This window comes from Dermacentor andersoni, chromosome 10 (assembly GCF_023375885.2).
Source record: "Dermacentor andersoni chromosome 10, qqDerAnde1_hic_scaffold, whole genome shotgun sequence".
NCBI classification, from domain to species: Eukaryota; Metazoa; Arthropoda; class Arachnida; order Ixodida; family Ixodidae; genus Dermacentor; species Dermacentor andersoni.
This window is the reverse complement of record NC_092823.1, coordinates 43,534,750-43,547,736: the sequence shown is the minus strand read 5'-3', so window position 1 is coordinate 43,547,736 and position 12,987 is coordinate 43,534,750. Positions and strand designations below refer to the sequence as shown.

At 51.2% G+C, this 12,987-nt stretch overlaps 1 protein-coding gene across 1 annotated transcript in view; it reads right to left on the bottom strand.

Annotated features, from left to right (window-relative positions):
- Positions 1 to 703: 703 nt before the first annotated feature.
- Positions 704 to 12,987, bottom strand: part of LOC126546323 (uncharacterized) — a 37,117-nt gene continuing 24,833 nt past the window's right edge. Inside the window, exons 5-6 of the mRNA XM_050194504.3 lie at positions 5,739 to 6,080; positions 704 to 2,577 (exon numbers count right to left, since the gene is read on the bottom strand). Coding sequence (XP_050050461.2) covers positions 2,465 to 2,577; positions 5,739 to 6,080 — 455 coding nt within the window. The 3' untranslated portion in view covers positions 704 to 2,464. The remainder of the gene's footprint in view (positions 2,578 to 5,738; positions 6,081 to 12,987) is intronic.

The following is a 12,987-nucleotide window of genomic DNA, read 5'->3' as shown; positions in this document are numbered from 1 at the left end:
CGTGTTGGGGACCGCGGCCGTCATGGCTTGCGCCCGAGCGCAGTCCGCTGCGTCCGTATGGACCATCTGATCGGCTGCTCCACACTTTCTTTCTTGTTCTTGAGCTTGGGCTTGGACTTTGTCTGCCGTCGGTGGTGTTGGGGGGTCATGTTTCGGGGGAGAGGAGCCAGAAGTGCGTTGTCTCTTATGGCGCCTGCGGCTTTGTTAGTATGGGAGAAGGCTGGAAGGAAGGCCGCTTGCGAACGATCGTCAAGGTGAAGGAAGATATTGTCTCTTTCTACAGTGACGCCCTCCTCCTGCCATGACGGCTTGGTCACAGGAAGTTCTATATTCCCTCTATCTCGTCCTAGAATTCAGTGATATGAAAAATTATTTCGGTAAAATGCTTCCTGGACGGCGGCTTCCAGTCTATAACCAAAGTTGCAATGTGGCCTAGTGAGGGGTTCTTTGAGGTTTTCAGCCTATGTTTTCTGAACGCGATAGCGTTAAGGGCCCCACGCCGCAGAAGATCCGGCGACGGCGTAGTCGTTGGTGTCCGCGGCTGCAAAAATCGTTGCCAACTATGTATATACTATACGTCACTAAAGTTGTTTTTTTACTACGAAGGTTGCTCATACCTTGTCAGACGTTCTTTACAATGTTATTCCTCGGAATTATCATAATGGCAGCCCACGAACAAATTCCACGAAACAAAGCACACACCTGCAGCGCATGTCTTTTATGTCAAATCTTCTCAGACTGAAATATCAAAAGTGCGAAACAATAACAGACAATCGGCCCATGCAAGAGGCCACGTTTATAGCAGAAAGCTCGCCTTCGTGCATAGATTTCACCGCCAGCGTTTCCCGGTAAACATTACGGTTACGTATAAGCCCAAGTTAGCCGGAAGCGTGAGAAGCAGCCAGGGATCTGTGAATGCTATCGTGTTCCACTTTTAAAGGCGAAGCTTAAGCGTGCTCGAAAATTTCACCCAGTATTCCGTCATTGTCAGAAAAAGAATGGCCAATTAACGAGAGAAATTGTTGAAGGGACTAGTATTCTGCTCTATAAACTTCAGCGTGACCACAACCCGAGTTCCACCACCGTATAAATAGAAAGTAATTTCCTTGCCCGACGAACCTGATCATGACTTTTGTTAGTGTCACGTTTCTTCATACGTCTTACGCTTTTGTCATTGGAGTTTATTGGCATGCTTACAACACTTGACCCTCCCAGACATGCCCTGGGTTAATCTCCACTTCTTTATTTCGGTCCACCTTTCCGTGTGCAGTTTATCTTCTACGTGTCAATCTATACGTTTATAAATTTCTCCTCGCTATGCCAGTTACCTCTTTTCTTGGCATCTTTTTTTTTTATTCGTAGGTTTAATTGCTCTCCTACTTACACTCCGAGTAGCGCCGACAAATATTTCAGTTGACAGTCAACGATGTGTGCGCCAGTGATTATTTGTCACGTACTTAGAAGTTCACGCGTCACACATTCGAGCTGCGCGCACGACACGTCGCTCACCACGCGCAGTCGGTGGTCCGCTTGGTTGACATCCCTTTTCGAGAGTTTCCGTTATTTCTAGCCGCCGTTTAAGGCGAATAAGGTTGAGAAGGCGGGCAACACACGACTTAAATTTTGCTCGGCAATAAACATTGTTGAGAAAAACTGACATTTTATTATGCATCTCCATGCGACGTTCGCCCCTAAAATGAGGCTCCCCATGAAAACAGCCCCTTAAGTAACCCCCAATACCGTTTTTCGCCATAGTTTCACTGGGCATCTAGCGTTCTCTCGACCCTCCTCGATGAAACAGTGTTGGGAAATAAGGGCATTAAGTAATAGCAGTAATAGCTCATCAGCTTGCCAGTGTGATTCCGCGTAATCTGAAAGGCGCAAGGCCATAAAGAACACTTGCGTCAGGTGACAAATGGCTTCGTACGTTTCCACGCGTTCGGTCGTATGCTTCACTGCCAACGAAGGCTACAAGCGAAAGTAGTCCCTCGCGCTAACATATACACAATGTGTAGTCGTTTTTTTCGAGTCAATTTCACCGTTAGCTAGATCGTGAAGCTGGCAGCAACATGACATATTCGTACTCGGAGAATTTGCATTTGCTGCTGGATGTTGAGAAGAAAGCTAATCACTTTCACACTGTCAACAAATCTGTCACACGCAATTTGTCACAATGTCCGAGAGATGCCGTAACAGATGACGGCAGTTGCAGCAAATGAAGCACGTCATCGTCCCGCGAACCCTATTAAGCGTCGCATGGCTTTTTCGAGCACCAGCATCGCTGCTAGAGGTGGGCTATAGGGTTGCACTTTCCACCGCACCTCCCTATCGCCTAAGTTTTGTCTGTGCTTCCACCTCCGTTGTATCGGTGTTCGACGCAGATATATCACAGATTTATCTGCGAGTGGGTGGTATGTGTTGATTCCACGACGTGATAAGACTGAGCAGGGCTTGAGAGAATCGTTCATCTCGTGCTGTCGGAGCAAGGGTACAGGCTGTAGTCCACCCGGAACTGTGTCCGTTGGTCGGAGTTGTCGTTGCTGACGATGTAGAATACGAGGGGGCCTTGGACGGACACTGAAACAGTGGGAAAAGGACTCGTCAGCACGCCTTTGAAAACTGCTTATTGGCATCCACAAAACACAACGTCAGTTAAAACATTACGCAGACACCAGCGAATATGGTTGCTAATGTGAACAAACAGCTTTTTTTAATCTACTGAATTATCCGAAAAAAATATCTGGCGGCTTGGTTAACCCTTCCGCGCTACCGTCATGGCGTCGGCACATCGTTGGTAACCCTTGCATCGATATCGTTTCTGCTCGTTCATCGGCGGTTATGGCGGCCTCCCAGTGAAGCCGAGCCTCGCGACGGTTTTCCAACATTCGTTCGGTTTCTGTTACATTCATCGCAGCAACACACTGGGGCACCACGTCGTCTAACTCTCAATCAATGAGCTTTACCTCTGGCGTGTCGCCAGCGCCTCTCCGAGCCATCAGCAAATTCCGAAGGCACCGGAGCCTTTCCCTCTCCCCCGGTGACCGACATTTTGTCCCCTGGCTCCGCTTCCATGGTAGCTCTCTGGCCCTCCTTGAGGCCCTGACCACTTCACATTCTACCGAGGGCAAATTCCGGCTGCTAGCCACAAAGACAAGGAAAAAAAAAGCCAATGGTATTGCCTAGAAAAGCAGATTCTTTAAATGTACATTGGATGAAAACATCAAACGAGTTTACACTTATAAGGTGTTATGTAAAAAAACGCTTTTTCCGTTGATGCTGTGGTTACACGTTCAACGTATGAAGAGATAACCAAGGTCAATATTCTTAAAGTGTGCGCCAACATCACAGACGTCACTGTGACGTCAACTATTTCAAACTGCTTTTGGTCGTTGTAACCCAGTAATTGTTCTTACATCTTGCCAAGTTCAGCCTTTGGCTCTTTTAGAACACAATGTGAAGCTCATGTGTACCGCAGAGGGCTGCCATAGGGACGGTTTACGCTCGAGCCGTCCATCCCCGCATCGCAGGCTTGCGGTCGTGCGAAATATTGCACATGTGTAACGCTTGTGCACAAATTTCGGTTTCCCTGCGTACACAGTGTAAACCGTACACAATGTAAACCGAAATTGTTTGCAAAGTCTCCGATATGTGCAATTTTCTGCACGACCGCACGCGTGCGGTGCGGCTTGCGGCGATGGGCGGCGGAACCCTAGACTAGGGGTCCCGCCCGGCCTTACTACCGCTCGTCATATTTTGTACAAGTTTTCTACTACTACTACTTCTTCTACTACTGCTATTGGCGCAGGAACTTAAAGGGACCCTGAAACGATTTTCTACAAACGTACTGAGTCGTTAGAGTAGGTCCTTCTGATCTATAATTGACACATCTAAGTGCTCCGCGTAAAGCGTGTAATTTATTATAAGGTTTTAAAAATGCACATCGCTGCCGATCGGAGCACGCTGCTCGGCGGAATTTTAAGCCGCCCCTACCCATATGACGAAAATCACCCATATGACGTCAGTGGGGCGAGCTATCCGATTGGCTGACCAGGGCGCGTGATCAACAATTTTTCCAACTTTATGGTAAACAAATGATTTTCGTAATAGTTGGAATGTTAGTTCATTTGTTTTTATAAACAGAAAGTAACACAAAGAGAATGCACAAGAACGATTTTTCAATACAATTAAGCACTTCCGGCACACAGCAAGTGTAGTCTGCTTGTGTTACAACGTACTCCATTTTGACGACAGCTCCGCGGTCAGAGTCTGTCTCAGTCTTTTCGCGAGCACTATGATTCGACTTTGTTGACTGCAAACGTAGCGACTGGCAATATGTCAAGCTGCGACATCGTGTCCCTCTGGAAGGCAGCATACGAGCGAGCTGGCTGCTGCGCATCGGACTGCCGCTATCCGATCGGCGCCAGGGTTTGCGCGTTTGTGGCCGTCACTTTACACCGGAAGATTACTAACGCAATACCGTTTCGCGAGTCCGGTATTAGGGCAAATGCAAGCGCAAGGGGACAGGGTCTGGCCGCTTGACTGTGCCGTAACGGGATGAGCAGAATCGCAAATGCGAATGGTCTGCACGGTGCAGCCACCTGGTGGCACAAAGCTCAACCATACACAGTAGCAGTAACGAAGTGTATTCTTCTTTGGCTGCTGGTGTGTATTTTTCGCAGGAGTGTAATCAACAACACTTTGTTTTTATAAATGTTTAAAATGTTTTACATTTGGTTAGAGCAACATTAGCGCTTTGTTTGGCTGGTTAAGCGCTGCGCCAACAAGTGGCTGGACCGTGCAGACCGATCAGGCCGCACGTACGTCTACGCCAAAGTTCCTTCATCAGCTTGAGTTTATGCCTCCAGTCATTTGCCGAAATTACCAGCTTGCCTGTGGTTACCGGAATACCAGACACGTTCGGCGCTACGACAGAATGCTCGCAACGCACGCTGCTTCGATAGCTCTCGCTTGGGGTCGACGGCCAAGCGGCTAGCGGAGAGGTTTCACGCGGGCGGGGGCGGGCTCCAAAACAACCGAAAGTGGACGATGTGACGTCGCATCTTGACGCGAAACCAGTGAAGGCGGAGCTTAGCCCCGATCGCTCGGCGAACGAGTTGAGGAGGAAAAGCTTGACTAGGGAGGAGGGTAACTTCTAATCGCTTGTAGCTCCATTAATACGTAACGCTTCACTTAAATTGTGGTGTGAATGTTCTACTTAAGCTGTACCCTACGCGTCTACAAAATTTGTCCGAACCGTTTCAGGGGCCCTTTAATTGTCTGCGAGTTTAGGGACTTGTTATATAATATTTCTTTGCCTTATCGTCGGAGCCAATGTCAAACACGAAGTCCAAGGTCACAGAGTTTGTCGCCGATGTGTGCGCGCCTCCATGAGCCCGCTCGCTGGCCTCGGTTAGCTCGACCCCTCCTTTCTGCACGCGCTTGCGCGTGCTGTGCCACACTCGCTCGCACGCCGCTACAGGCTTGGCGCCTCCACTCCTTGCTCCACTCGCCGGTACCGGTGTGCGCGCTCTATGTTGAGCCTCTGTTAGCATACTCAACAATGGGCCCTCGAAAATATCAAGCGGGAGAGTGCAAAGGCTCTGCGGAGAATATACAGTAGCCGGAGGCGTAATGCTTCCAACCTCTCTCCGGTAGGGCTACGTTTTAACCATACATTTGGCTACAACCATTCCAAAACATCTGAGATACACAAGACACAAAACTCTGCAGCTACTCACTGTGTAGCACGACCGTTTGGTTCCCGCCACAGATCCTGACGGGCGCGGCCAGACCGCGCCGGCTGTCGTATCCCGGCGGCAGCTGGATGAAGTTGCTCCGGCACTGCTGAGCAGCACCGCCGCCGTTGTTGTCGTTACCGTTGCCGCCACGGCGAGTCGCCGCGGTCGCTGAGTACCGAGACACGGTGCGTATCTTAAGCGATATGGCCTGCAGCCAACTGGGGCGCGCGATGCACACGGCGTAGTTGAGGGCGCGCACAAAGTGCAGTGCCTCCTCGGTGAACGCGAAGCTCCGGAAGGAGCCCCTGCAGCCGCCGTGGTGCTGCAGGCAACCGGGTTGAGCTGCGGAGACGGGGGAGAAACGTGCTGATTAGAGAACACCAGCTTGAAATCTCATTAAAAAAATTACGGAAGACACTTTGTCGAGGCTAAAGTGTGAAACGGCGGAAGCCTGACACCATTGCCAATGGCGATTTGTTGCGTCGGAAACACCACGGAGGCACACAACTCGTACACTGTTATGTGAATGTTTGTTTATTAAATACCTGCAACGTCGTTTACGCCTATGTCTATCGTTCCGATGTCTTCCGAGTCCATCATTTCAGAGCTGCCATCTAGGAGGATGTCGGCTTGCAACTCATGGCCGGTGAACTCCTTGTGCTTTAGTGGCTCCACATCCACGATGGCTGCTTTATGGCCGATCACTCACAGAGCACGTGGCGCTGAATCGTTCTGGACAAAGTGTCTGTTAAAGTAGTTTATGGCCGCCTGGAACTGTTGCAGCGCCGTTTGTGGATCAGGAGGAGACGCGTCTTCCACGGCGGTGTCGGGGTGTAGTTGGCCATCCTCATCATCCACTTCGCTCGATTGACTTGTGCTTGCTCGGCTTGCCGCGGCAAGATGGCGGTCACGGTTCTTCCGAGCTTCATTTGCCTTAGTACCCAGAGATGCAGCGAGTCGCTTCAAACGCACTGCCTCTCTTGGGTTGGCCCGTCGCGTCCCTGGACTCCGTGGTGTCGGACGCCCCTCGCCGCCGTGATGCATGCGACGTATACGCTCAGCCTCTCTTGAGCGCCGCTTGCGTTCAGCGGCTGCCACACGTCGCGTGTTGAGAGACACTGCTTTGGCGAGACGAGGCATCCTTCCCACGCGATACCGCAAAGTAAACTGCCACCACCGCCGCCGCCCCACCCCACCCAAGCAGACGGTCGCCACGCGCGCCTCGCGACAGTGACGTCAGGCCACACAGCACCCAATCAAGAGGCCACCTCAAGCGCCTCGCGACAGTGACGTCACGACACAGAGGAGACCAATCAGGAGGCCGGAAAGCTGTGAAAGTTTTGCTAACGGCAGATGACCTTGACCATGAGACACTATAGGCTTCCGCCTTAATAGTTCCCCTCGCTCGTGCTGTACTCTTGGTCCATAGTTATACTGGGCCACTGACCATCTCTTCTCTCTCTCCAAGGTTTCTATTCCTCCCTTTTCTCGGTCCAGCATAGAGTGACCAACCAAACGCACTTCTGGTTAACATCCCTAGCTTCCTTCCTCCTCCTCCTCTTTCTAATCTATCCACTTTCCAACATTAATGCTCTCTTTCTCTCGTAGGCTAACGGCGCGAAATAAAGGAGATTAAAGACACCAAATATGTACACATTTGCGGGGAAATTTTAGGGCCACAGGTTGGAGAAAAATGGCCGCCTCTCCCTTAATCGAGAGTAGATGTAGGTATTAAATTCAGAGCCATTTCACTCTGTGAACGTGAATGACCAGCGGAGCTGTATATAATTATAAATAAAATAAAATAAAACAACAAAACAATATTGTACAAGCATGTACATTTTTATGCTTTCTATATTAACGTTTATCTCGTGACCACAGTAATTATTGCTTTATGGTCGCTATAATAGACGGCCATGCGCTGTGTGATGACATTTGAGATTTTCTTAGCGAACTTGAGGGGTGTGCATGACCGATGGCGCGTCGTGGAGCCCTTGGTCTTGGTGTAACATTGAAGGCCGAACCTTTCCAAGAAAAACGCCACGAACCACTTTCCGTCGTGACGAGACACGTCGACGTTAAACAAGTCCACAATAGAGAGTTTTAGAATAGGGCCCTCCAACGTTTTGGGACCAGAAAGAAATAGCGTCGAAGCCACTGCGCATGCGCGAGACGCAAATTGCGTTTGGGTTTTGCGTTGGGAACGCTATTTCACCGATTTAGCGGCAGCCCAAATAGTGGCCCCAAAAGCTTTGCGCCAGCAAACATGGCGGCACTCATCGAAGCGACGGCTCTATAGCCTACCACCAAACTGGGTTCGATTCGTGGTAACGCGTGAAGTTCGCAAGCAAGGAGAAGTGACTGAGGTTATCGCTTTCTCTCAACTAGCGTGTGTTATGAAGATGGATTTATTGGACGCCGCTGATTCCGAATTCGATTGTGGATATTATGGCTCGTAGGCCTAATACCGCTAAGCTTGGCTGGTGAAGGCACGTAATCTTGCTTTGCTCAAAGCAAAGCGCAACTGATTGTTTGCTGCTTACAGAATAACCTCTAAATTGTAATTAAACGCGAATACACGCACGTCAAAATTAGTATTCCTATCATAAAATGGCATATTTTATTTAATTATTTCTAATAGATTTTCTTTGACGCCGCAGTGGTGCTGTGAGTGCGAGACGCTATCCGCAAACACAAAGCCTATATTCTAAAACTCTTCACTCCTGCGTGCCACTACGCTAATACCCGCAAACCTCTTTGAGGCTCCAAACTATCGGGGCTCCTATTCTAAAACTCTCTAATGACGATGGAATTGGGGTTGACCGGTAGGATCCACCTATACGTGTCGTTCATAAATTCTTCGAGGTGCTTCTTTGACGTTCCGGTATGAACGTACATGGTGGCGACAACGATTCCATCCGCAGTCTGCACGGTGAGCGCACTAGCTTGAACCACCAGAAGCTGCCACCGTCGGCAACTCAGTCCAGTATTTCTATCCAGGGTGAGGGTGAAGGCACGCAACTCCATAAGCACCTAATCAGCCGTTACCTTGATCCCCCGTCTCCGAACAACACGTGCGAGGGGGTTGGCTTTGATCTGAGCCAGACAGCCAGTATGCGACTGTTACGTTTCGCCTACAACGCGCGGTAATGCCGGCGCGGATGCAACGGACGCCGGGGCTTTGTTCAAAACGGCGGACATTTTGGCCTGTTCGACGCCGCCGCAACGCCTACCCGCCAAGCGTGTCCAGGCGTGTTTCAGTGCCACGTGTCTTCGTGTGTGCGTGTGTGTGTGTGTGCCCTCGCTTGTCAAAGCGCGGCAGCCGGGGAGCGGAGTTCCCCGAATGAGGAGCCTGGACGTCTCTCGGCTCAACTGTTCGCGCCGTCGTGTGGGTGAGGGTTGGCGATGCGTCACTACACTCGGTTCAGCAGGTCTCTCGGCCCGACAGTTCGCGCCGTCGTGGGGTCATGCTCCGCCGTCCCGTGACCTTCATCCCGTGACCTTCATCCCGTGACCTTCCCTTTTGGACCGCGACGCCGAGAGTATAAGAGCAGCTGCCCCCGGACGCCAGGAGGGAGGCTCCGATTTGTACTGTTGAGTTACGTGCTCTCCCGTCTCTCCACTTCGGTCGACCTGACCGGCCGCTCTTTTGCTATGTTAGAATAAACCAGTTGTTCTGTTACCAGTCTTCTCATGCTTTGCCGGGACCTTCGGATGCTTCCAGTGCCCCAGGCCGCCAGGCCAACGCTACCCTTGGGGCTTGCGACCCATTCGCAATAACGGGCGTCAGCACCGAGTCCCCAACAACTCGTGCCAGCGGTGCGATTCCAACATCTGGTTGCCAGCGGTGAGATCGCGACAACGGAGGCCAGCAGCGAAGAGATGCGGTTGACTGTATGCTGAGCAGCACAACGACCATCCGGGAGCAGCGCAACGAGCCCTGTGTGATGACTGGTTGCCTGCAGCGGAACGACTGCGCTGAAGTCTTGGCTGCGAGGTTTGGTGAGTGCGGGACTTTCTTCTTCTGAGTTTTGCCAGGCTTTTGTTAGTGTTAGAAACAGAGCTGGTAATTGGGGTTGTCGTTGCTGCCGGGTTAGTTTGCGGCAAGACAATAGTAGGCAGTAGAGAAAGCAGCATTCAGAGCAGCCATGGATTTGAAGTCGCTGCGCAAACCGAAATTGCTGGAGCTTGCGAGAGAGTTGGGTCTGGATGTCTCAGACAAACTCAGAAAACCAGAACTGCTAAGGGCTATTCTTGAGTTAGAAGCTGAGGATGACGAGCTGTCGGAATGCCTTGAGACCATTGAGGAGAGGGAGACGGCAAAAAGACAGGAGCGTGAACTTAAAGAACAGAAAGAGAAAGATGAGCGTGAACGAAAAGAACAAAAAGAGAAAGAAAAAGAAGAGCGCGACCGTCAACACGCTTTGGAAATGAAGCGTCTCGAGTTAGAGATGGAACGCGCTCGTAATGGAAGTCAGGCACACGGTGCAGGAGAACGAGTATTGTTCAAAATGACTGACCTGATGCGGCCGTTTAAGCTTGGAGAGGACATTGGTTTGTTCCTGGTTAACTTTGAGCGAACGTGCGAGAAGCAGGGGTTCTCTCGGGAAACGTGGCCACAGCGCTTGCTCACTTTGCTACCCGGCGAGGCGGCCGACGTAGTCGCTCGCTTGGAGAGAGAGGAGGCAGAGGATTTCGACAAAGTGAAATCGAGTCTGCTAAAAAAGTACCGGCTGTCAGCGGAGGCGTTCCGTCGGAAGTTTCGGGAAAATGAGAAAGGCAAAAGTGAGTCATATACAGAGTTTGCCTACAGGCTTATGTCAAACATGCAGGAGTGGCTCAAAGAAGAGAAAGCGTTTGGTGACCACGAGAAAGTTCTGCAGTGTTTCGGGCTAGAACAGTTTTATAGTCGGTTACCTGAGAACGTGCGGTACTGGGTCTTGGATAGGCCAGACGTTAGTACGGTGGTTAGAGCCGCTGAGTTAGCCGAGGAGTTTGTGACGCGTCGGGCTCGCGGAGCTAAGGACGGTCAAAAGGGTGAATTTGGCTCCAAGTTTGAGAGGCCAAAGTTCACGCCCATGAGAGCAAAGGGGGATACACGTAGTGCGGATGCGAGTGAAAGCAGTCCGACCGAACGTAAGGAGACGGCGGCAACCGAAGCCGAACGCAGAAAGCGGTTCGAGACGAGGCAAGCGCGCGTTTGTTATACGTGCCAGAAGCCGGGTCACTTTTCGGCGCAGTGTCCAGAAACAAAAACACAAGTCGTGTTTTTGTCTATATGCAGCACTGACGAGAACATGAAGCTTCTCGAGCCTTACATGCGAGACCTCCTCGTGAACGGGAAAGAGTGCCGAGTGCTTCGCGATTCCGCAGCTACAATGGATGTAGTTCACCCCTCTTACGTAGAACCCGATATGTTCACGGGCGAGTGCGCATGGATCAAGCAAGCAGTGGAAGCTCATAGCGCGTGTCTGCCGGTAGCAAAAGTGCTTATTGAAGGACCTTTCGGAGCACTTGAGACGGAGGCCGCAGTGTCATCTATGCTGCCCCCCCAGTACCCGTACCTATTTTCGAACAGGTCCGATCACCTCCTGCGCGAGAAGGGGCTTTTGTTTGGTGAGGCTAGCGTTCAGGCCTTAACCAGATCGAAGGTTCGGGAGCTCGCTGCAAAGGCGGTAGTTGCGGGGCCGACGTTGTTGAACGATGAGAAAGGGTCAGAGGCGCAGCAAGCTGGTATTCAGAGCACGCCCGAACGGGATAAAATTGAGCCTGTAGCGTTAAAGGCAGCAGATACTGGAGAGGAAATTCCCGACACGGGAAAGTTAGAAGAGCTGTCTCCAGATTTGCTCATCGCGCCTACGTCAAACGGACTTAACAGGTTGCTAAAAGTCAGCCGCTCGGCTTTGATAGCCGAGCAAAAGAAGGATGGCAGCCTAGAAAACATACGCTGCATTATCAAGGAAGGTATCGCCAAGAAAAATGCTCGCTTTGTGGAAAGAGGTGGGGTCCTGTACCGGAAGTATCTAGACCGCAGAGGAGTGGAGTTCGATCAGCTGATCGTGCCTCAATGCTATCGTCAGGATCTGTTGCGCTTGTCGCATGGGGGTTCGTGGTCCGGACACCTAGGAGTTAAGAAAACTAAGGACCGTCTCTTGCAGGAGTACTATTGGCCAGGGTGTTTTCGGGACGCAGACCACTTTGTGAAGACATGCGACACCTGTCAGCGGGTGGGCAAGCCAGGGGACAAATCGAGGGCGCCGTTGAAGATGGTACCTATCATTACGGAGCCTTTTAGACGGCTCGTTATTGATACAGTGGGACCTCTGCCGGTAACAGCCACGGGGTACCGACACATTTTGACTGTGATCTGCCCAGCGACAAAGTTCCCTGAAGCAGTGCCGCTTAAAGAACTCAGCTCAGTTGAGATAGTCAATGCACTACTGTCCATATTTGCGCGAGTTGGTTTTCCTGCAGAAATCCAGTCAGATCAGGGTACAGTGTTTACTAGCGCTTTGACGACAGCCTTTCTCGAAAGGTGCGGGGTAAGGCTGTTACACAGCTCAGTGCACCACCCCCAGTCGAATTCCGTTGAGAAGCTCCACTCCGTCATGAAGCGCGTGTTGAGAGCATTGTGTTTTGAACATCAAACTGACTGGGAGCTGTGTCTGCCTGGAGTGATGTTTGCTTTAAGAACCGCGCCGCATGCGGCTACGGGGTTCTCGCCAGCTGAGCTGGTGTACGGTCGCTCGCTGCGATCTCCGCTTCGCATGCTTCGAGAATCATGGGAAGGCAGGGGCGACGACCCAGTCGTGGTAGAGTACGTGCTTAAGCTCCTCGAACGCTTAAGAAGGGCACAGGAGTTGTCAGGTGAAGCAATGGCAGAGGCCCAGCAGAGGGCCAAGGTTTATTATGATCGGACAGCCAGGGCCCGTCGTTTTGAGGTGGGCGATGAGGTCATGATATTGCGCACATCGCTAAAGAACAAACTCGACGTGCAGTGGGAGGGCCCAGCACGGATTGTTCAAAAACTGTCGGACGTTAACTACGTGGTGAGTCTGCCAGGAAAGCGGAAAGCACAGCAAGTTTACCACTGTAATCTGCTCAAACCCTATAAGCAACGGGAAGCAGTGGTGTGCATGATGGTAAACGTGCCCGAAGAGCTTCCGGTCGAGCTTCCGGGACTAGGCTCAGTGACGAACAGGAAAGACACCGATCAAGTCATTAGTGACTTAATAAGTAAAGCATCGCT